The sequence below is a fragment of the Hyperolius riggenbachi genome, chromosome 4 (assembly GCF_040937935.1).
Source record: "Hyperolius riggenbachi isolate aHypRig1 chromosome 4, aHypRig1.pri, whole genome shotgun sequence".
Classification (NCBI taxonomy): domain Eukaryota; kingdom Metazoa; phylum Chordata; class Amphibia; order Anura; family Hyperoliidae; genus Hyperolius; species Hyperolius riggenbachi.
This window is the reverse complement of record NC_090649.1, coordinates 294,081,329-294,105,244: the sequence shown is the minus strand read 5'-3', so window position 1 is coordinate 294,105,244 and position 23,916 is coordinate 294,081,329. Positions and strand designations below refer to the sequence as shown.

The 23,916-nt window shown below is 42.4% G+C and overlaps 1 protein-coding gene across 1 annotated transcript in view; it reads right to left on the bottom strand.

Moving 5' to 3' along the window:
* Nucleotides 1–1,126: 1,126 nt before the first annotated feature.
* The window catches only part of HEY2 (hes related family bHLH transcription factor with YRPW motif 2), a 48,215-nt gene continuing 25,425 nt past the window's right edge, over nucleotides 1,127–23,916 (bottom strand). The window contains exons 3-5 of the mRNA XM_068231465.1: nucleotides 23,062–23,145; nucleotides 10,659–10,740; nucleotides 1,127–5,075 (exon numbers count right to left, since the gene is read on the bottom strand). Of these exons, the coding sequence (XP_068087566.1) occupies nucleotides 4,399–5,075; nucleotides 10,659–10,740; nucleotides 23,062–23,145 (843 nt within the window). The 3' untranslated portion in view covers nucleotides 1,127–4,398. The remainder of the gene's footprint in view (nucleotides 5,076–10,658; nucleotides 10,741–23,061; nucleotides 23,146–23,916) is intronic.

The following is a 23,916-nucleotide window of genomic DNA, read 5'->3' as shown; positions in this document are numbered from 1 at the left end:
CTAGCTAAACTGGGGCACTATACTAGCTAAACTGAGCACTATACTAGCTATACTGAGCACTATACTAGCTATACTGGGCACTATACTAGCTATCCTGAGCACTATACTAGCTATACTGAGCACTATACTAGCTATACTGAGCACTATACTAGCTATACTGAGCACTATACTAGCTATACTGAGCACTATACTAGCTATACTGAGCACTATACTAGCTATACTGAGCACTTTACTAGCTATACTGAGCACTATACTAGCTATACTGAGCACTATACTAGCTAAACTGGGGCACTATACTAGCTAAACTGGGGCACTATACTAGCTATACTGAGCACTATACTAGCTATACTGAGCACTATACTAGCTATACTGGGCACTATACTAGCTATACTGGGGCACTACCTACCCATACTGGGCACTTTACTAGCTATACTGGGACACACTAGGGGAATAAGGCGGCCAGCATTTCCTACCCCCGGCTTATATGGGGGTCAATCATTTTCCCCTGTTTTTTCAGGTAAAAGTTGGGGGGTCGGCTTATATGCAGGTCGGCTTATATGCGAGTATATACGGTAAGTTTTCTTTTGCCTTATTATCACCAGCATGATCTTAGTGAATTTAGGCCAATGTATAGGATTGTAAACCATATGCACTGAGAATGATCAAAATTGTGCCTGCATGTTCAACTGTCATCTCATATCCGATATCCATAGTGAAATGGTGGGCTTAAAACTATACTTACAAAGCACAATAACATTGCATTACTACTGTTTGATCCTGCATTTGACTCCTCCATGAAGACCAAGAGACCAAGAACCTAGTATAGGCTGCTGTGCTGCTGGGACCTTCAGATGGATGTAAGGTTGGTAAAAGTGAGAGCTTCTGGACTTGCTGTGCGATCAGTAAGTACACAGTAAACTGATCTCGGTGGACTGTTATACAGTAGGGTCTTAGCTATCCAGCACAGGCTGATACAGAATATGTGTCATTTCCAGCTGCATGGGAGTTAAAGAGAAACCGTGACCAAGAATTGAACTTCATCCTAATCAGTAGTTGATACCCCCCCCCCCCCCCCCCCGTGCCATGAGAAATGTTTTTCTTTTTACAAACAGATCAACAGGGGGCTCTTTATGGCTGATATTGTGCTGAAACCCCTCCCACAGTGTGATGTCAGGACCGTAGTCCTGACAGTTTCCTGTCTGTGAACCTCATTGCATTGTGGGAAATAACAGATGTTTACAGCTGGGTCCAACTGCCAAAAAGCAAGCAGCATCTCCTTCCACTGACATCACCTGCTAGCAGTAAAAATGCCACCATATGGTAAATGTCAGAATGCAAATCAGGGAGAGGAAAGATTTTACAATGGGATAACACTGACTAAATCATTTATACATAATTATTGTAAAAATTAAGCACTTTTTTTTATTACATTATTTTCACTGGAGATCCTCTTTAAGGTAACCCGGGGCCTCAACACCGTTCCCAGGAGATGCAGAGCAGCACCCAATGCACCCCACTTACAAGCACTCTAGGCATCGGCCCACTTCACTTTCTGCAGCTGCCAGCTGCTTTGCTGCATCCTCTGTATGGCTTCCTATGCAGGTCTGGTGACACTTCGGGTACCATACGAAGATGCAGCAGAGCAGCAGACTTCATCCTGGTGTGGAAACATTTAACATGCGGTGCAGTCACCGGAGTAGGTGTGTCTCCATGGGACAGACGTCGTTCCACTCCACTGCCTGTGCAAAGCATTAGCAAGCACCCAACTGGTGCACTGCTTTCAGCTGCCCATGTATAAGGGGCCTTAATGTTAGCTATTAGAGCAAGAAGCAGGGGTTGGCAGGAGAAACCCTGCAGCCAGCAGTAAGGACAAGGCTATAGGATGAAGCTGTGTATAAACTTTGGAGCTCAACTGTGCTCCTATATTTCCTTACTGAAGCAAGAATCATAATGTAATGTATATTTAAAGCAATCGCAATTAGCCATTTGGATTTGCATTTCTTGGCTTTTTTGTGGTTTGCATTTGTACAGCAACTGAAAAGGCCCTTTTCCACTAGCAATCGCAATCACAAACGCCAGCGATTGCGATTTTTCCCTAATTCTGTTATGCGACTGCGATTATTCATTTGCATTGCATTATCACTCTAAAAATGGCTCCAGAAAGCGATTGCGATTTCCAAAACGAATCACTATAGTGGAAAATACTTCTCATGATTTCTATGATAAAGTAACAACCCTAGTGATTTAAAAATCACCAGCAATTTGCGATTTAGCTGTGTAGTGGAAAAGGGCCCTTTAAGGCAGTTTTGCAGTGCTTTTTATCTTTTGCATCGGAGCGCTCCCAAAATGCTACAGGACCCATGATTGTGATTTGGCGACATCGCAATAACTCCTCTAGGTTCACCTCCATTGACTTTCATTAACCTAGTGTTTTTAGAATTCCAAAAGGCAACTGAAAGCACTCTAGTGGGCCCCAGGCCTAAAGCATGGCTTCAGCCAAACACATCACTGCACAGGTAAAAGCTGTGCACAGTATGTGATTTATGCCCATCCCATCTTCGAGGCAAATCCCCATGCAATGCTGTATACTTCAGATATGACACCACTACTAATGAACACTTTTCCTACATAAATTCTCCTACAGCAGCTCTTAGCGGATTTGATCATGTGATTGATTTGATCCTGATTTCACGTGACCTTGTGTCACTACTTCTTCATGTATAGGCTAACATGGAACAGGATAACAGCAAACAGGTGTGAGACGTGATTACATGGACTGGTTATGGCCTGCCAATTAAAGACACTTGATTTCATAATCAAATGGATCAATTTTGTTCATTAATATTTCTCTAGTAAAATGTATGCAGAAAGAATACATACACCAATATTTCTAGATATAAATCTGCAGCTTCTTATGTCACTTAGACTATGAATAGCACTGTCAAACTGCTGAAATCCTTGTTTTTCCCCTTTCTCATATAGGTTTTCTATGCTCCTCCCCTTCAGTATGTAAATTATGTTCAGGTACATATAGATGCTAGTTTTTTATTGCCAAAGATGACATCTGGCAATCCACCATGCCGAATCACTAAATAACTGACATGTACAGCTGCTATTGTTTGGCGACTCCATATCATCCTGAATTCATTTCCGTCTCCACAAAACAGAATAGGTGGCTTGACTGTAGCTGAGCTGCATGTCTGTACATCAAATAAACCAAAAATTATTGATTGTTTTGGGCACAAAAAAATTCAGTATCTGTACTGGTCTTTGCACTGGCAGAACACAGGACTGTGCAATGCATTCAGGCTGATAATGGGCAATCTACCACTGAGTCTGTCATTTGGTTGTGTAGAAGGTTATAGAAAGATAAATAAATGTTGATTTCAGGCAGGTATAGGAGGGATATATAATGCCATTTCATAGGTTTTAAATAAATGCTAAAGTCTAAATTAATACAAAAAATTAATATGTCTGAAATTCTGTTTCTAAAGGTGCATTCCCACATCCAATCTTGATTAGCCAATTTTACCGCTTCCATGTAGTATGACGGCCAACAGATTTTAATTGCTTTGAACAGACTGAGTAAGTAAACTCTCATAGTATGTGAACGTGGTAAATTTGGGCAATCAATACTGAATGTTTGTACTTGGCTTCAAGTAAACCAGAGCTGTCAGTATAGTAAGAATCAATACTTACCTGCTTCCTCCAGCCCCATAAGCAGGCGTGAGTCCTTTAACGTCCTCCCGCAATCTGCCATTCACCCTTATTGGAGGACCCGCGCATGTACAGCAGACCCAGACTGGATGCAATTGAGCAAGTTACCGGGGCTGATTGCGGCTGAGACCGCAGGAGGACGGTGAGGGGCTCACACGTGCGTATGGGGCTGGAGGAAGGCCCGGGTAAGTATCGAATCTTACTATACTGACAGCTCTGGTACACTTTGAAGCCTCATGATGGCCTGGCGGGGATCAGGACCCAATCCTTTGGGTGACATTGCAGGGCAGCGGCTGTAAAGACGTGTTGCTAATCTGCAGGCTGGCAACATGTTCTGTTGCTATGTGAGAGGCAGAGGGCCGACGGGTATAACAGTACTATGAGGCAGCTCATCTGTTTTGGATATACTAATGTGATCATCTTATTGCAGGTTATGAGAAAGGAATATAGAGCAGATATATAGTAAAATTGGAATTAAAACTCCCATAAGATGACTTTAGAGGTCCATTTTTTATATCAAACCTCTTGAGGTATGGCATAAAGTTAGATTGTTGTATATTTTCTAGGTCCACAGGTCACCTCTTTGTATATTTCAGACATAATACTTTTATTGGAACTAAGAAAATTGTTCCTGCACATGATTGTTTTTCATTCAAATCAGTCCTTTTAAATAGCAGATTGTTAAAAAGCTCCCACTTCAGTCCCCCATGGCCGGTATGGCTTACTGTTTGCACTGGCACTTGCTTGTCGCGGACTTGCTGCTGATGACAAGGGTGAAGCGATTGCTGTTGCAGAAGCTGCCATGGCTGCTGCTGCAGCTCCTGGAGGAAATATAGGGAAAGCTCCAGCAAAGGACAGAGGAAAGCTCTGTGCAGCGGCAGCAGCTGCAGCATGTACTGTTGCTGAAAGTGACAGCAAGGAGGTAGAGAGAGGAGGAACACTGGAAGCAACGCTGCCAACAGAAGGCACTCTAAGAGCAGCATCTGCATGGGCAAATGTAGCTGTGAGGAGAGCAGAGCCATGTTGTGGTGGCATCTCGGTGGCTGTGGAAAGTCTGCAAGGAATACTGTCAGATGAAGAAAGTCCGTTCTGTTGCAGCAAAGCCGTAGGAAGTTGGTGGAACGCTGTTGCCCAATGGTGAGGGTGTAGGGAATGCTGGTGTTGTGTCATCGATGATGTCATAGCTACTGCTTCTCTTTGTGAGGCACAAGTACTGAGATGGGAGACCAGTCTCACGCGAAGAGGATCAGATGTATCCATGCCTTCAACAGAACTCAGGTACCTTGCAACTTCCGTTAAACATTCTCGAAAGCCGATACTCATGAAGTCCATAGCCAGGGCATGGGCATCAAAGTACCCTAGAACAAAAAAGGCCAATACATTACTTATTTATAACAGATGCAACTTGCTGCTCATTTAGTGTCATTTTCCCCTAAAAAAACAATAAACACTAAAAAGAGGTGTACCGTAGTAACTTTTATGAATGGCTAGAAGTAGGTCCTACAAGAATCTTCTTATGGGTGGAGGGATTTTGTGTTCTAATTTTAAGTTTATGTATACATAGTATAACATGTACCTCAATACACAGTTACACACTGATTACCCCCGGAAGCACACAACGTATGTAATCTCTCTTAGCTGAAACCATAAAATGGCACATTGGGAGAACTCATAGGTTTGGCTGCAGAAAGCCTTTACAGTGGAAGAAATAAAGGAGAATTCTGGAGCCAGTCAGTCTGGTCTAGTAGACAAATGACATTTGAGAGAGCCAGGGAACATGTGTTTCTATTGACTGAATACAAAAGGCTGCAGAAGGTTAGTCATCAAGCACAGACAATGGTGGAGCTGCTGGATATTTATGGAAATGCATGTAGTGGATAATATGTTAGATCTGCATGAACTACACGGTTGGGGTTTCATAGTGAATGATGTTTAGCTTATATATATGCTTATTGGAGAAATGTTAACTACTGATAGTGATCATGAAGTGCTCGGATTTGCCACTCTGTCATTTAAGTCTTTGCTGATGCCATTGAATGTCTGGCTATAGAAAAAAAGTTCATTCTCAGCTTTTTGATATTTTAATAGTGTGAGACTAGATATTCTTAGAAGAGGTCCACTGGCATGTATTAAAGTGGGACGACACTCAAAATTAACTTTTTTTACTCTAGAAACTGAATATGAAATAGTATAAGACTGGCCTAATGTCAACTGAAGGCATAATGTAACTTCACTGAAGCGGTTTCAGGATAAATTATCAGATAGACTTATAACAAAGTAATTACTGAACAAATAAAGGAGATATAGTTCTCTGGTGTCCCTCCCCCAGATAATATAACTGAAATGTTTCTGGGCGAGTTACACAGCTTATTACAGCCCAATGGAAATCTTACCCATTAGCCTCTAAGTGAAGTCGAAAGTTGAGTATTAAAACCCTTCTAGTAACATGGAAATCAATAATATGTTTTTAGCTATTTGGTTTATGCTTTAAAACATAAATTACATTTTAGTTTCATCCCACTTTAAACTAGTCACAAATAAACTGCATAACATTCTGAATCTCTGCTATGAAACTGATGCAAAAGACAATTCTGGACCTGCCTTTTGTCCTTTTAGATAATTGCACTTTTTAAGTCTTCAGCTCATGTAAAACCAGAGGAGGCTGTCTATTGTACTGCCAGAGTTTAGTGTTTCTAATTAAAATTATTCCCGTAGCCATAGCTGTCAATCTATCATGTATAATTGGCAAATACATTTCAAATGTAAAACTTACATGAATGTAACTAGCAAAGGAAGCTAGTAGGATAACTCCTGTGCCAGAAAAAGGCAACAGACAAAAAGAAACAGCTGAAAATCACAATATCATGATACTAATTTAAAAATAGGGATTTAAATTCGTATGAAGGATAATTTGTGGTAGATTCTTCTCAATCTGTTGTTAAAAGTGAGGATCTGGCTTCTGATTGTTTGTGCAATAAAATGTTTCTTTTTTGACTTCTAACAAAACTATGAAACACAGACCAGCTAAATGTGAACAGAAAAGACGATTATATTCTCTATTTTAGGCTGCTTGAAAACCAGGTCCTCTTCTCTGATGTAAGGGAAAGAGAGGAGACGCTCGGTTGCAGGACAGGGTTATGGCATTAAAGCATCAGCCTGCGAGAGTCTGGTAATATAATATGACCCAAAGCTTGAAACGAAATAATATAGCGCAGAAAAATTAAGAACATCAGTTCCCAAAACTTGAAACATGTATGGTGGTGGTGCCTCTCATCTTGTATTGTGGGGTAGGGACATTCCAGAGACACTTTCCCATGGTAATGCTGATCCTCAGAGTCCCTCCCTGCCTTGCACACAAACACACGCACACACACAAAGATTAAAGGCTAGGCTGAAGGCAGTCCCTCTCTTCTTTCCCTGCTAGACTGACGTTCACCTCATTTCTGAGCCCTGACAGTTTGGGGGACTTTTATGTATGATCTGCTCAGTGCTAGAGTGCAGACTTGTATGACATGCTTTGTCACTTAACTGTTAACTAAGAACATCTTTCTCTGGCATGCCTTCATCAGTACAGACTAATGGAAAAAATATACTCACAGTACCAATACACTACTGTGCTTGTGCTACCTGCATCTATAACTATGTTTATAATTGTGGACTTGAGAATGAGAAGAACAGTAACACAAGCCAGCATGAGGAATCAAATTATAGAGGACAAAGTGTGTGTGGATGTGTGTGAGTTTTTAATGCCACATCCTCCATTTGAGAACTGGGATATAATCCTCTGGACCCCTTTCAGGGTCACACATGTCCTTCTCTCACTCTACAACAGTGCAGGCATAAGTGTGGTTATCCGCTATAATAGAATATTAGTAATTTTACTAATATTCTACTATCACCCTCTATACCCTAACTCTCACACTAACACTGCCCTATCTATGCCTAACCCTAACCCCCTCCCACCTACTCCTAACACTAACCCTCCCTTATCTATGCCTAACACTGATCACTCCATTTACTCCTACCTCTAATCACCACCTCTAATCACCCCCACCTACTCTTAACACTAACCCTCCCTTATCTATGCCTAACACTGATCACCCCATCTACTCTTACCTCTAATCACCACACCTAATGCTAATAACCTTCCACCTACTCCTAACACTAATCCTCCCTTATGTAGGCCTAAATCCAACCACCCCCCACCTACTCCTAACACTAACCCTTCCCTATCTATGCCTAACACTAATGGGTGCCACCATAGGTGCCCAAGTAAAAAGCTGTTTATAGTGACTAAAACAGTAAATTTGGGGGCCTGAGTGTCTGATAAAAATAGCTCCCAAGTTTCCTGCTCTACCTGCCGTGCACTTTCTCCCTCTGCCACAAATATGTACCAGAGAGAAAATCAAATTTTGATTTCTTGCCAGAGCTGTTTTAATCTACTGATGAGGATTCCCTTTTGTCCAGATGAGTGGACCAATGGGAGGTCCAGTGGAATTAAATATCTCCATGGCAATGTCAGTTTTGACATCAAGCAATTAAGCAGATAAAAAAGAGAAAAAAAAATGCCGGAAAACAGAAAATGATTACAGTGCCCAGTGTTTTAATTCATTACAATATTTTTTTGCAGTTTTTTTTTCTTTTTACTTTTAACCCTTCCAGATTTTTAATCATATCATTTAAAAAAATAGTGTTTTAATTCATTACAATATTTGTTTGTAGTTTTTTTTTTCTTTTTACTTCCAACCCTTGGTAATAATAAGTAATAGGTCAAATTAACCAATGTCATTTATTTGGTTAACTCCTTATTATGGAGGTTAGCAAATAGCACCATAAGCCCCCATTCAGTTACCCCCAACTCCTCCATGGCACCAGAGGTGGAAATGAGCCCTTTTTGGAAAAGTACCCCTCCAAAGTTGAAAGCCATATTGTTGGGCATTGGTCAGAGGGTGAACACTCACTGCTTGTGCCTTTTTGGCACACCAACCAATATAGATGATTGGAATTAGAGGGTGGGGTGAGCATTTTTTAATATTTAAAAAAAAATTATTCAAATAACACTCGCTTGAGCAGTTGTGTTTTATAAACATTTTCCTTGACAAAGTCCACGTTTAGCAAGTAGGACTGCCAGCTGGCGATCGCTGCAGCTGTCACTGAGAGAGTAAATCTCCACTGTGATAGCCAGGAATCACCTTCTCAAAATGACTTTTCCCAACTGAGGAACATCGCAACCTGGCACAGCAATAATAAATCTGTCCAATAATCTTTCCATAGTAAGTACATTTAGTATATTGAGTTGCAACCTCCAACAAAAACCACTAAAAGTCCATGCTATAAAATCATGATAGGTGGGTAGTAAATCTGATTCTCATTTTTTTTTTTGCTAGAAATTGCAGTTTGCCATCTTTATGGCATTACTTCTATTAGGCCTCTTTTCCATGGGCATCTAAACTGCTTGTTTGTCAGACAATTAAGCCTGCTGGCCACAAGCGCCAATTTGGTAATGCCAAGCATGTCACGCTTGACTCACAGTGACATTACCCAATGGTTAAATAAAATCTCACCTTGCGTCAACCACCGTGCTCAAGTGCTACTCCATGGTGGCCTGTCCATCATCTGTGCCAAATGCTAGCAATCACCTGGTCGGGGAATGGAATAAGCTGACAGGCAGTGAATTCACTGCCTTCAGCTGCCCACGGAAAAGAGGACTAAGTGAATTTAAAGCCCAGGCTGGGGGGGGGGGGGGGGGATTTCATTAATGATCACCACTATTCAAAGAACTGATCACTACCAGCATGGCACCAATGAAGAGATAATACAGCAGTTGAAATAGGGTCTCTAGTGGACTGAGTGGGTCCAGGTGCCCAAGTGCATTCACAACCTCTGCATCTCCTATCGCTGCACCACTGGGAAGAACCCACCTTCCTGCATTTAAGCCCTATTAACCGGAAGGCCTCTAATGTAGATCCACAGTTTGCCAATGCTGCCACTGAAAAGTGAGGCAGAGCAATACAAATTTGAAAGATCTTCCAGCAGTTCACTGCTGTACAAAAGAGATGCCATTACTGTTCCTGTTCTTGTTAAAGAATTGTACACCACTAACTGTCCACTCAGAAGATGGGGAAGTGTTTTGATCATGCACACATAGCCAATAAAGATTTTTCAGTAAATAAGATGATTAGTGTAGGTGCTGGAAATTGCCCTGCACAATGACAGAGTGTGTATGCTCATGCTTGTGTGGCTGTCCTATGGGCATCCTGTGCCTGTGGGTAACATTTCACCCAAATCAGGTGAATGGCAATTCTCTGCTGGTTAAACATTTTGCAACAGTTAACCCTAAACCATCTAGCTATACTGTACTTATCAACTTAAAGATCTAAGGTTTGACTGAGAAAATCTTAGCACAAAGCAAGTAATCAGGAAGTGAATTTCCATGCTGCGATAAACACAGGAACAATTACTCTCTCCATTTCCTCTATGGCCATTGTGCATGTGTACATACATCAGCCTGTTCTTTTTTGTGCCCCACAAAACTGTGTAGGCAATGAATGGAGCTCCCGTCCTGCACTTCCTCCTTTACAGGCAGACACCTTGTTCTACAATTGCAGGCCTCCCGTTCTCCTGTTTATTTTCCCCAATGTTTGTGTGTTTGTTTTGTCTCCATGCGCAGATTTTCACCGTCTTTGCAAACCCCAAACAAATCTGAGGCTGGACTGTCTGTGAATGAAGCTTTTACTCCCACAGCGCAATGAAAGCAAACACAAGCCCAGGGTCAAGTGCTTCTTTTGTGCCTGTCGTTCTTTCCCACGAGTTCAGTCCTACCATTAGCATTGATTTCTACTCCTTTTATCTGGTTCCGCCTACAAGCGCTTGTCAAAAGGATGTTTGCTTAGACTGCCATGCTTGCGTACATTAGAAGGAGCACTGATGGGAAGGCTTACCTTTACCTCCTGTAGCCTGCAACATCTTTAAGTGGTCTACTGTCATCTGAAGAATCTCAGCTTTCTCCAACTTGGCCGATCCCTGAAAAGACACAGGAACATCAATTCATCCTCCAGTCTCTCATTTCTGATAAGGCTCTCTATTTTTATATTCTGCCTCTATATAAAACTCTGCTTCTGATAATGAAATAAACAGAAAGTTGCTCACAGACACTAATCTCCTAAACAGGTGCCAGGATTTCACAAAGCAGCTTCGGATGTGTGGATATGATGATCACTCTTAAGGTGGCCACACACCATACAATTTTTTTAAATATCTGTTCAATTTAAGAATTGCAATACATTTTTCTGACTGATTGTAACATTTCAAAAATATGACCAATGTACCACACACTTATGTTAAATTTTTTCCTCAATTATGATAAAAATGATTGGAAACTCAGAGAAAATTGCTAGGGTGTGTATACTAATACATTAACAATCCAACACACACCATACAATCTTTAGTAGAAATTGAAGAGAAATATCTGGCATTCCGGATCAATTTAAATAGAAAAAACGGGAAATCGGGATTTTTTCGAGAGATACGATCGTTTTTATCGAATTACTGTAAAATCGGATCATTTTATTGTATCGTGTGTGGCCACCTTTAACCACTTCTCTACCACAGGGTTTTTCACCTAAAAACCACAGCAATTTTCACATTTAAGGGAGGCAAGGGTTAATGGGCTTAATGGGGGTATAATTTATTTGAAAAAAACCTCACTGATGCTGATCAGTCACTAATGCTGTGTTAGTTATCTGAGATCCTCTCACGAGTGATCTCAGTAACTGTAACAGCATAGTGACTGATGCAATGTTTACACACATTCTGCATGAATGAGCACCGTCATTGGCTTTGTGAACACATGTTCACATCAGCCAATCACGGACCAGAGGGTGCCCGACGCGTATGCACATCCGCGTGCACGCGGACGCGAACGCGCACGCGATCGCGATCAGCAGCAAAATAAACAGGAGTTGCCTATCTACGCCCCTGTGACTCAGGTGAAGTTTAAAGGGGCGTAGATAAGCGTGGCAGAGGTTGTTAAGTGGTTAAGGTGCCCATACACGGTACAATAAAAACGTTAAATTCTTCTGTTTATTCGACCAAAATAATCAAATCGAATGAAAGTTTAAAATAATCTTTTTTGGGGGGGATCAAGAAAAAAGAATCAATGATCCTGTTTTTTCAATAAAAATCTGATTGGACATGTTGGAAAAATCTTTACAATGAAACTCATTGGAGCATATTTCCAAATCTACAGTAATACTGCGTAGCGCATGGCAAGTTTACCATTACTTACACCAGTTACATAGTGTTGTGCAAATAGCACAGCCTGTATTACCTAGGCAACGCATTGATGGTGTAATGTGTGTTGAGCTACTTACCTGTGTGTTACACTAGCAACACGTGCGTTACATAGGTTATGTGGGTTGCACTATTTGCACAACTCACACTACATAACTGGTATAAATAATAGTAAAACTGCAGTGCACTACCCACTGAAGGCAATTATAATGTAGTTTCACATGCCCCATTGTATTCAATCTGCAAGGTAACACCAAAGTCCATATATTTTCATATTACTATTCACAATGCATAACACATTGATGTGCAGTGCAATGTAATGTGCATGAGAACTTTTCAGGGACCGATGCTGTCCAGATGCCTCTCTAGCCTTTAGGTTAGCAATGCGTTCTGTTCCTAGGGAGAGGGCGACTGAAAATAACATTGTGATAAGGCATGCTTGGGCGCCAGGAGTTGTTAAGGTCCCAACATGTGGGATCCTTAAATTACGCTGGCCATAAACTGTACACTGTGAGAATCCGCTCAGCTGCCTGCGCAGGCAGGCAGCCTTTTGACCATTGTTTAGGCTTGCTTGCTGCAGGACTCTGGAAAGGAGACCTTCTGTCAGTTGTGCAGCTTGTGTTGCTGAGGGATTTGCATACATAAGTCATGCAAATCCGTTACCTGCCTTCTTTTGATGACTGGCACTATAAAAGCATTCTGCTCCCAGAATGCTTTGCTGGACATTTCCCTTCCATGGTCTGTTCCTGATGGACACTGCTGGAGTGTCAGCCATTGCTATCTAGTATAGTTAATTCCTGGGGGTTGCTTTAGGCTCCCCTTCTAGTCCAGTCAGGTTGTATTATCTGTTTTGCCTGTTCCGTCTGTCTTGTGTTTGGATCGTACAAGCCCTAGCGTTAGCGGCTGTGGATCCTTCTGATTGAGTCTGGAGTGTAGGTTGGAACAGCGGTTGTTTCTGCCTACCTCATCTGTTCTGTCTGCCGTGTGTTTGGATCGCACTCGCCCTAGCGCTAGTGCTGGGGATCCTTCTGTCACTTGTCCCTGTTTTCGTGTGTCTGTCTTGTCTGCTGCGCTTGCTGGAGGCTCGGTGAGGTAACCGTTAAGCAAGCGCTCGCGTCCTCTGTTTCATGTTTGTCTGTTAATGGTTAGTTAGGCGTGCTTGTCTCTATTGTGCTTATCACGTGGAGACCGCGCGCACTGTTGCGAATGAGTGCGGTGTTCGCGGTTAGCTAGCGTTTGTTATTTTCCGTATTTCCTTATTGTATTATTTGCTGTGCCTTTGCTACTCTCGTGCTCCGCCTTGCTGTAATTTGTGTCACGTCTGGCGATCGCACCTCTCGCGATCGCGTTCCTGCTTCTTATCTGCTGTGGTGTGTGCAGTCGCGGGTTGGCGACTAATTTTATGCACACACACACAATCTGTCTCTGTGCTCACTCTCAATCACTTCTCTTGCGATTGCATTTCTTCCCTTCGTACAATTCCTGTCTGGCGTGTGTGGTAGGGCAGAGGAGCTGTTCCTCTGCACTCCACAGCTCCACCTGCCGACAGGAATTTCCCTCTGCAGGTGCATAGCACCTAGCCTGGGTGTCCTCAATTATACGCTTGTGGAGGAAATCCGCCGCGTCAGCGCACGTCTGGTGCGCTGACCACGGAGACGATTCCGCAATCGTTACATACACACATTACAAAGGCGATGAGATTTGACCAACAGATAGATCCCTCACTGATCGAATCTGATCAGAGAAGGATCGTATGGCCACCTTTACTGCAAACAGATTGTGAATCGATTTCAGCGTAAAACCGATCACAATCTGTGGAGCTGACACCCCCCCCCCCCCTGCATACATTACCTGCTCCGGCCGGCGCGAGTCCCCTGGTCTCTGCTGTCTTCTTCTCCGCTCCGGACAGTTCCTGCAGCTACTGAACTTCCTGTCCAGGGGAAGTTTAAACAGTAGAGGGCGCTCTACTGTTTAAACTTCCTGCCGAGACAGGAAGTTCTGTGTAGCTGCAGGAACGGTCCGGAGCAGAGACCAGGGGACTCGCGCCGGCCGGAGCAGGTAATGTATACCCGCTGTATTGCGTCGGTCGTCGGGCATTCGAACGCCGCTATCGACGCACTCCCGACCCGCCGGCGATCGAGAGAAATCTTCCGCACGGACGGATCAACGGGAACGATCGATTTCGGACGGAAATCGATCGTTCTGTCAGCGGTGTGCGCGGCGATTTCACAGCCGATTCAATCACTGTGATCGGATCGGCTGTATATCGGCGGGAAAATCGTTAGGTGTATGGGCCCCTTTAAGCAATGCATAGTGCCTATACAAGAAAAAGGTGTGTGTGCATGCTTACACACATACACACCCACCACACACATACACACTCACCACACACAGACACGCACTCCCACCATACACAGAAACACACACATGCAGACATGCACACACAGACACACCCACCAAACACAGACATGCCCACCATACACAGAAACACACACATGCAGACATGCACACACAGGCACACCCACCACACACAGGCACACCCACCATACACAGAAACACACACATGCAGACATGCACACACGGGCACACCCACCACACACAGGCACACCCACCATACACAGAAACACACACATGCAGACATGCACACACAGGCACATTCCCCCCACATACACGTTGAATCTATACTTTTATTATGCTGCAGCTGTTGCTTTCTTATAATCACAATGAAAACAGTGCTGCGGCAGATCACATGCAATTAGTAGACAACTGTATGTGAATGCTGTAGACAACACCTCTTGCTTTATTGTGCACTAACATGACAGCCCTGTTCCTCTGTATACCTGTAGATGGGATATACAGTACTATGCTAGTTAGTCCCAGTGGAGATCCACAACACTAGAGTTACTGCACTTCCACTACTTGTTCCTTTACCATCTGCAGCTAATTAGACCATTATCACTTTACAAGACCCATAATTAATCCATTACCACTTTACAAGTGTAAATCATCTTGTAAAACAAATGGTTAATTGATCCTGAGTCATTGTTACAGTAAGATAATGTTTATAGTGTATGCTATAGCTTACATACAGGCTTAGTGCTGGGTTACTGAAAGTTACCAAAGTTTCTTCGTTTTATGATATTTCCTTCTGTACACTGGTTACACCCATCATTTTCACTGTACCATATACTGTATATATGCCCACATATACACACACAGCGGTTTATCATCGACCACAGCCATTATACTATTTGTATGCCATGTGCAGACCTGCCTCTGAATAAACGGTGCATAATCAATCAAATTAATGGATAACATACACATGGCATTGGTTGTCTTATTCATAGACACTGTCAGTAGTGTAACTACAGAACCATGGGCCCCAGTGCAAATTTTACATTACCCCTGAATACTCTATGTATAACAATCACTTAATACAGATGACCAAACTGGCTTTCCAAGGAATGGTTTGTTAATGATTAACACTATTCAAAGCACATATAGATGTGATCATTGCCATGACAGCACCAATAAAGAGCTAATACAGCAAATGAAGGAGTGCCCCGTGTGGGCTCCTCTGGTCCTTGGGCCCTGGTGCAGTCCAAAATTCTGCACCCCCTATTGCTACACCACTGGACACAATACTCATTACTCACCAATCCTGTTGTTTTTGACAGTTTCTGAGGTTGTTGGTCAGCTACTGATATGTCTATGGCTAGCTCCACAACCTTATATTCAGGACTTCCTAAATGTATCTTTTTCTCTCTGAAACACCTTCCATTATCTTTCAGCACCCTTCAACCACTCTCAGACACTCTCTTTACCTCTTGTTTCTGCCCTTTATTTTTCTAGAGTGTTCTAGAGCACTGCGTAATATGTTGGCACTTTATAAATACAATAAATAAATCTCGAACAGGCAGGGTTTCCTTTTCTATTGTACTGTATCTCAGCACTCCTGTAGTCAGCTTGCTTCTCAGCTATTTGTAATCAAATTAACACTATTATGCTGGGTACACACGATTTTCCGTCCGATCAATTTCTGATTTGATTTTCTGATCGATTTTCGATTCTGTTATCTTTTCTTATCTATTTCGATTCACTTCTATGAGAAATTGATCAGAAAAACGATCGAAAATAAGATCGGACATGTCGGAAATGATCTATCGAACCATCTATCTAACACAAAATTGTATGGTGTGTACCTAGCATAACAGACATTTTGACATTCTGTTACCATTTTAATTATTCATCAGCTGCAGGATAAAATCTTTAAAGCAAACCTATGAGTTATTTGGGGGAAAGTTACATATCTTGGTAGAGGGAAGCCCCTGGATATTCCACAGGCTTCCTCTGTCTCCCTCCGATGTTCACTGTCACACTCCCATATGAGAATAAGCGCGGCTGCACATGCAGGATGGCTCTCGCCTGCACAGTAGCAAGGTGCTTCCAATCAGGCTCACCATAAAAAGCTGAGCCCATATGACTCTGAGCTAGTGTGCAGATGGAGTCTGCGCCTGCGCTGTGCGGTTGCGCTCCGTGAACATGTCCTTGTCGGCGGGCTCCGGAGGGTCTCGAAGCTGGAACAGCGAGGTGGAGGGGATGGTGGAAGCCTCAAAGATCCAGAGGCTTCCCTCTGCCTAGCTAAGTAACCATTTTGGGCACTATTTTTTTGCTTGGATCAATGAAATGCTCAGAAAGTGTCTTTAAGGTCCTCATCTGTTAGCAGAGCTGCTACCAGGAATCCCCTTCTTCACTCGGTTTCTTGCACGTTTATTTTAGTATTATTATTGTTATAATAATAGTATTTCTGCTGGTGGCTGGTGTGCAGGCCAGGCCATTAAAGTGGACCTGTACTCTTGCACAAGACAGAAGGAAAACATAGAGTAATGTATGTATTTAGAGAGTTTAGCCTGTTTAATTCCCCCTCATTTGTGTCTAATCACAAGCTGTAATCTGATCTCTCCCAGTGTCACATGACTGTCTATGGCAGATAAGCTCATTTGAAAGCACAGGCTGTTAACAATATGTCTGCTTCCATGACTTAGGAAGTAGAAACAGTGCAGATTTATTTTATCATTTGTATCAGCTGTAACAAAGAAATGTTTTTTTGTTTAAAGGTTATTATGCTGTTGTGTATATTTTAGAGCAGAGAGGAAGTTCTGAGTTCAGGTCCACTTTAACTGCTCTTTTGTAGTGTTCTCACCTGCAGCCTGTAGGTGTTCTGTTACAGTACAGTCCTGTTTACATCTGCTAATGGTTGCCTGCACAACCTTATTTAATAATCTACAGCTCATTACTTGACTTACTAACTACCATACACAACTTGACAACAAAATAAGCCCTTAAGCGGAGAGTTCTTGTAACACAAATTAAATGAAAGCACAAGGTCTGACCTGTGTTTTTATGCAACTATGTCAATGTGCCCCTTAATGGCGGCAGAGCCATGCATTGCGCGCATCGGCCCGTGCAATTCTAGCAACACACTGTATGTTTTTGCGTTGTAACAAGGGGAAAAGTTTTATGGCATCACAACAGATGTGCAGATGTGATGTGAACTGCCCACAGAATTACAATGCACAAAACAGTGTACGTTGCAAAGCAACCCAGCGCGTGAAAGCACCCTGAATGGATGCACTGTACATTATATAGTTGTATAATATATTTATATATTTAGCGTTATGGACTATTATAATGCTACACTCTGCTACTTGATTTGCTTCTCAACTAAAAGCGCAATGTCTTTGTGAGTTATATCTTTGTATAGCTCTACTGAGTATTATATTGTGCTAAATACTACTACTGCTGATACTCAGACTACTTAAAATAACATTAGAAAATAATCATTTTATACTGAGCTCAATTGTTCTAAGCTTTTTTGGTTTATTCCTAGCTTGAAATTGCTCATAATGTAAAACCACAGGCTGAACTCAGCGACATAGCTAATTTTCACTCTATGGGGTCACTTTTAAATTACAGCAGTTCTTCTTCTGTTCCAGTTCAGATCTACTCTGTCTTCAAAAACACACTATGAAACTGTTATTTTTATCTCCAGCTTGGGGGGTTTATAGAAAATAATAAGCCCCCATTTGCATGGTGAAGGAGATAGGGATGTGGAACCAGATAAAGGTGAAGTACTCGGATGTGAACTTTGAGAATAAAACCTTTTATTGATACTAAAGTGCAGCAGTAGCAGTTTATTCAACATACAGAATTGTACAGTCATACCGTTCCCAAAAGGTTACCTTAAAGTAAACCAGAGACAAAATATTATAAAAGATTTATACATACCTGGGGCTTCCTCCAGCCCCCTCCACATCAATCGCTCCCACGATATCTTCCTCCGCCTTCTCCTGGTCCCGGTAAAAGCCCCGTAAGTTTGGCAAGTCGGGACGCACCGTGCATGCCTGGCCGCGAGCGCACACCAGCCGCACTGCTATAGCCGTCTCACTCCCAGCTGCGGAAACAAGACAGTGGGCGCGTGCAGCCGCACTGCGCATTCACTTAATGGCTGAAATTACGGGATCCGTTATAGAGGATCCAGAAGGCGGAGGATGGCGGCGTGGGAGCAATCAGGCGGGAGAGCGCTGGAGGAAGCCCCAGGTATGTATAAATCTTTTATAATATTTTGTCTCTGGTACACTTTAAAACTGATCATGTGACTACCATACCCTGCATAAAACTCTCCATGTGTCTCTGGAGAGTGGATATTTCTCCGGTGACTTTCCTTCTCAGCTCGTCAATGGCAAAGTCAACAGCATGAGGTATTATTTTAGTGTGCATCTCTGTTAAAAACTCTGCAACTATGTTATGCTGGGTACACACGTTTCGTTTTTCCGCTCGATAGATGCGTTCGATTGATAAAATCCATCATGTCTAATATTACTCTTGATTGTTTTACCGCTCGATTTCTCATAGAAGTGAATGGAAAAAAGATAAGAAAAACGAGTGAAAGATAAGAGAATTAAGTGGAGAATCGAGTGGAAAAACGATCGAGCGGAGAATTGAGCAGAAAAAACTTTTCGTGTGTATCCAGCATTACTGCAAAGAAATCAGGAGGTCACATCACATGGAACTAAAGTTTTAATGTGGCCATAGCAGCTGTGTCCTCTACTTTCTGCCATGCAGATAACGGTGCCACCTGGTGGCTTTTCCTTGCAGGGGACTGGCCTCCAATAGATGGGGTGAGGAAGGTTAAAGCTACGCACACACAGGGGTAGGGAGCCTTGGCTCTCCAGCCGTTAAGGAACTACAAGTCCCACAATCCATTTAAGGAGTCTCACAGCCGCAGTTTAGATTATTCTCTGGCGTCCATGCTTGTGACCATATTTTAAAGGCACTTGTATTGACTTGAAGAAGCCTATCTTTGGGCGCCTCCACCCCCCAACCAGTACAGTTTAGACTATAGTCGTTTGAAACGGCTCCGAAACAGTCGATCTTCAGATAACAATCATTAAAGCTAACGAGGAGAAACCGATATCGGTGGAAAATGCATATCCGTCAGGACGAATCTAATTGAACAGTGATCGTTTATTTCTAAAAAGTGTGTATGGATATCATTAGATAACGATACCGCAGAATCATCACCCAGCAAACTCTGACGTCATTTCTGTATGCGTGCACAATATTTATTACTGATCGGTCGTTTGAACATATAGCACGTCAGTATATGTTGTATGAGTTTGTTCAATAAAGAGATCAGCATTCTAGTCAAGGAATGCTTGTTCATTTACTAATTATCTGTTGTTCCGAATGATAGCTATCTAAAATGTGTATATAGCTTAATACTAGACACACGTAACGGTGAAACTCAAAAAATTAGAATGTTGTGCAAAAGTACATTTATTTCAGTAATTCAACTTAAAATGTGAAACTAATATATGAAACAGACTCTAAGCTTTTATTTGTTATAATTTTGATGATTATGGCTCACAGCTTATAAGAACCTCAAAATCAAAGTCTCCGACCATTAGAATATTGTGGAAATGTTCTATATTCTAGGCTCAAAGTGTCAAACTCTAATCAGCTAATTAATCCAAAACACCTACAAAGTGTTCCTATTTCATATATTAAGGTGGCCACTAACGATCCAATCTTTTTCATCCAATCTTACCATTTGCATGTAATATAAGGTAACTGCCTGAAGTATCCATTCAGTATATTCACTTAATTTACCCTTATCCTACATAGATTTGGTAAGATTGTATGAAAAAGATTGGATCATTAGTGACCACCATTAGTTTCACCTTTTAAAGGAAACATCCAAGCAAATAAAAAAATAAAGATCCACTTACCTGGGGTTTCCTCCAGCCCCTTGCAGCCGTCCTGTGCCTTTGCTGCAGCTCCGGTGGCTCCTGGTCTCCTGCACTGGCAAAGCCGACCTCGCCAGGTCAGGTTCCGGGTTGGCAGCTGCTGCGTTCCACGGCGCGGGTCACGTGGTCTTGCTGACGTCAATAGGACGGTACTGCGCAGGAGCAGGACTACTGCGCCGTGGAACGCAGCAGCAGTCGACCCGGAACCCGGCCTGGCGAGGTCGGCTTTGCCAGCGCAGGAGACTGGGAGCCACCGGAACTGCGGCGAGGGCACAGGATGGCTGCAAGGGGCTGGAGGAAGCCCCCGTTAAGTGGATCTTAATTTTTTTATTTGCTTGGACCCTCACTTTAAGCTGAGTTACTGAAATAAATGGATTTTTGCACAATATTCCAAGTTCTCGAGTTTTACCTGCATATTGATGAAAGAAGATATGATGAAAAGAAGATATATTGATGAAAGAAGACACTACCACTCAGCTATTCAACACTTCAACCTTGGCAATTGAAAATTGCTTATGTAAAGCAAATCGAAAACTGCATGAAATATGGTTAAAACATGACACTAAACTGGAACTTTGAAGTGAACCTGTGTCAAGCATGACACAGTGCCCATTAAGGGTGAGGGAATTTTTTTAGCAAAACAACCCTTTCTGCAGTGCTAATTTTAAAATTGAGAAATCAGAGGTCATAGGTTCAAAAACAAGCTATATTTCCTAATTAAAGTGGTTTGATTGCATTTGAGCTTGTGGCCATAAGCCACCTGCTCCAATGACCATACATCAGCTTTTGCGTTAGAGCACAGGTTGGCTTACTGTCAGGTGGTAGGCTGGGATGTGTGGCCATCTCCTTTGAAGCCACACCCTCACTAGTGTACAAGTGTATGGCAAGGTGAGTAGGTGTGGCATGGCTGTGTTAGTCATAGCCACATCATCTGCCTGTCCATCTGACTTAAGCAGCCCATACACTCAGCCGATTTTCTGGCCGACCGATCGATCCCGATCGATCGATCGATTGATCGATTGCAAATCGGTTGGCCAATCGACCGATCGATGGCCGATTTCGATCGATTTCGATGGATTTCCATCGAACTTGCAGGGTGGAAAATTTAGGTCGATCTGAAGAGATTGCTTATCAGTTTGCATTGGCCTTAATGGAAATCTGATGGCAAAAAAATGCCATCAGATCGAATTTCAATAGATTTCAAACTGAAATCTGTTGGAATTCTATCCTGGTAAAAAATGTTCTAAAAACGCATCAGATAGACCATCAGATGCATTTCTTATCTATCTGCTGCCAATCTGACGAGTGTATGGGCACCTTTAAGCCTTGTACACACTCAAGATTAAACTCAGCAAAAGCAGCCTTCCAGGACCATTTCAGCTTAGAATCTAGCATGTGCACAGCTGCCCCTGTCTAATACGAATGAGGGTATTATTCCCCTACCCCTCCATAGCAATAGTATAGGTTGCTTAACTGTAGCCGAGCAGCATGTTTGTACAGCACTTGGGCCCTAAACTGTCACCATACACATCACTATGCAGATCCCTATGTGCGACAGCCATTGTACGTGTTTGCAGTTTGCACCATAAAGCCAGTGTATGCCCCAGTGACATGGTGGCTGGGGTGTGGCCTTCACTTCTGTACAGACATACAGAGGCAGCAAATGGAAGTGTGATAGCTTTCTGCAGAAACACTTTTAAATCCAACACTGTAGAAAGCGTGCAGGCGTGTAACTTGAGGAGCCGGGCTCCCCAGTAAAGATCTACCGACCGGGACCCCACCCACCACAAGTCAGAGTATATAGGTACCCTCCAGCCCCCACGTCACATACCCCCTGGCCCCCTATAAGGCAGACCGAGCAGGGCTAAGTAAATCCGCTCCTGTGAGCAAATGCAGTGTTAAATACAGAGAGGCGGCAGCGGAGCATTATATATAACCTGTTTTCGGCAGCAGGATGGGTCCTACTTACTCATCTTCACTGTAGCCTCGTGCCTGGCAGCCAAACACCATGTGGCTCATGATGTCTGTCACATGACAGATCAGAGACGGGAGCCGCATAGTGATTGGCTACACGGCTGCGCTGTAGAGGAGTGCCGGAATCAGGTAATGTATAACATTCCACTGCCGCCACTCTGCATGTAACGCTGCATTTCGTCACAGGAGAGGGCCTCCTTAGCCCCTCCCTCCACGTTGGCGGGGATCATGGGGACTATTATTACAAAAGAGTGGTCCGGTTGCATGAGTGCCATATTACCCTTAGTGGGCACCATGTTATGTGGTTGTGAGCCGGTACAAAAGTAGAATTGTTCTCACTTCTCTTTTTATTCCTAGAGTAAAGAAAAGATATATTTAGCTTGTAAGAATCAGCCGTAACCACCATAGCAGAAGAGGGGGGAAAAAACTTTTTGGAATATGACACTCATTTATCACATAGGAAACACAATAGGTTGATTTCTGCTGTAAAACAACCACACTATTTTCCTGAGCAGAACTAAGGCATCGTGAGTGATGTTATCCCTAAGGGAAAACAACAACCGTCCTGGAAACATTTCTTCCCCACTTTCATGATCGGATTATATTTTAACAGTTTCACCACAACAAAGGATTTAATTGCCGAGCAAGCCCAGTGCCAGATAAGGCCACATGCAATATTATTTTAATGAGCCTAAAACAGAACCAACAATTTCAGATCAGAGATACAGCGCAAGGGATATATAAAAAAAAACTCAAGGAAACTATTTACTTGTTTCTCAAAGGCAGTCGGCACAAGTCTCCGTAATTCAGACAGGCTGTTATTGATACGATCTCGCCGGCGTTTTTCTATAATCTGTAAGAAAAAAAAGCAGTGTGACAAACCAGAAAAGAGAGCAGCATTAACTCATTACACATTTATAGCAGGAAGGTTCCCAAAGTTTACACATAAACCTCAAGCATAAGAATCCCAGTCCTAATTAATGTTCAAAAACCTCCCCCAAAGACCAGATTTATATGTCATAATATATCCAAAAATACATTGCATAAAACAATCTGGTTTCAGAAAAACCTCACAGCTGCTGAGTAGCCATTTGTGTGAGCCAATCACATGCTTTGTTTAAATTTCTTACGTACATAAAAGACATGGCTGATGAAATGTGAATCATAATCATCAATACATTCTAACAAATGGTGGACACTGTTCTCTAGTTTATATAAATCATCTCCTATGCGTTTCATTCAGGCACAGCGTGAACTTATGTTTTGCTCATTAATGACACTATTACCACCAATTACAATTTTCTTATTCAAATGCATGGTAGAGATATTTTTACTGTAACATTGTCTGTGCTTATAGGGTTTGACTAAGGAGAATAAATGTAAAAATGGTAAGCAGGTTTTCTACTGCTAAACATATAGATATTTTAGACTCTGCTTTAGCGGAGAACTGACATTCTGGACCAAATTCATTTAAAATGTTTTAAGCCTGGTACACACTTTCAATTATGATTGGCCAATCACTGACCAATTTTACCCCCCCCCTCATTAATTATGAGGGTTTACCTACACAATCTGCTCATAGTTTCAATATCTGTTGACCCTCTTACTACATGGAGGTGGTAAA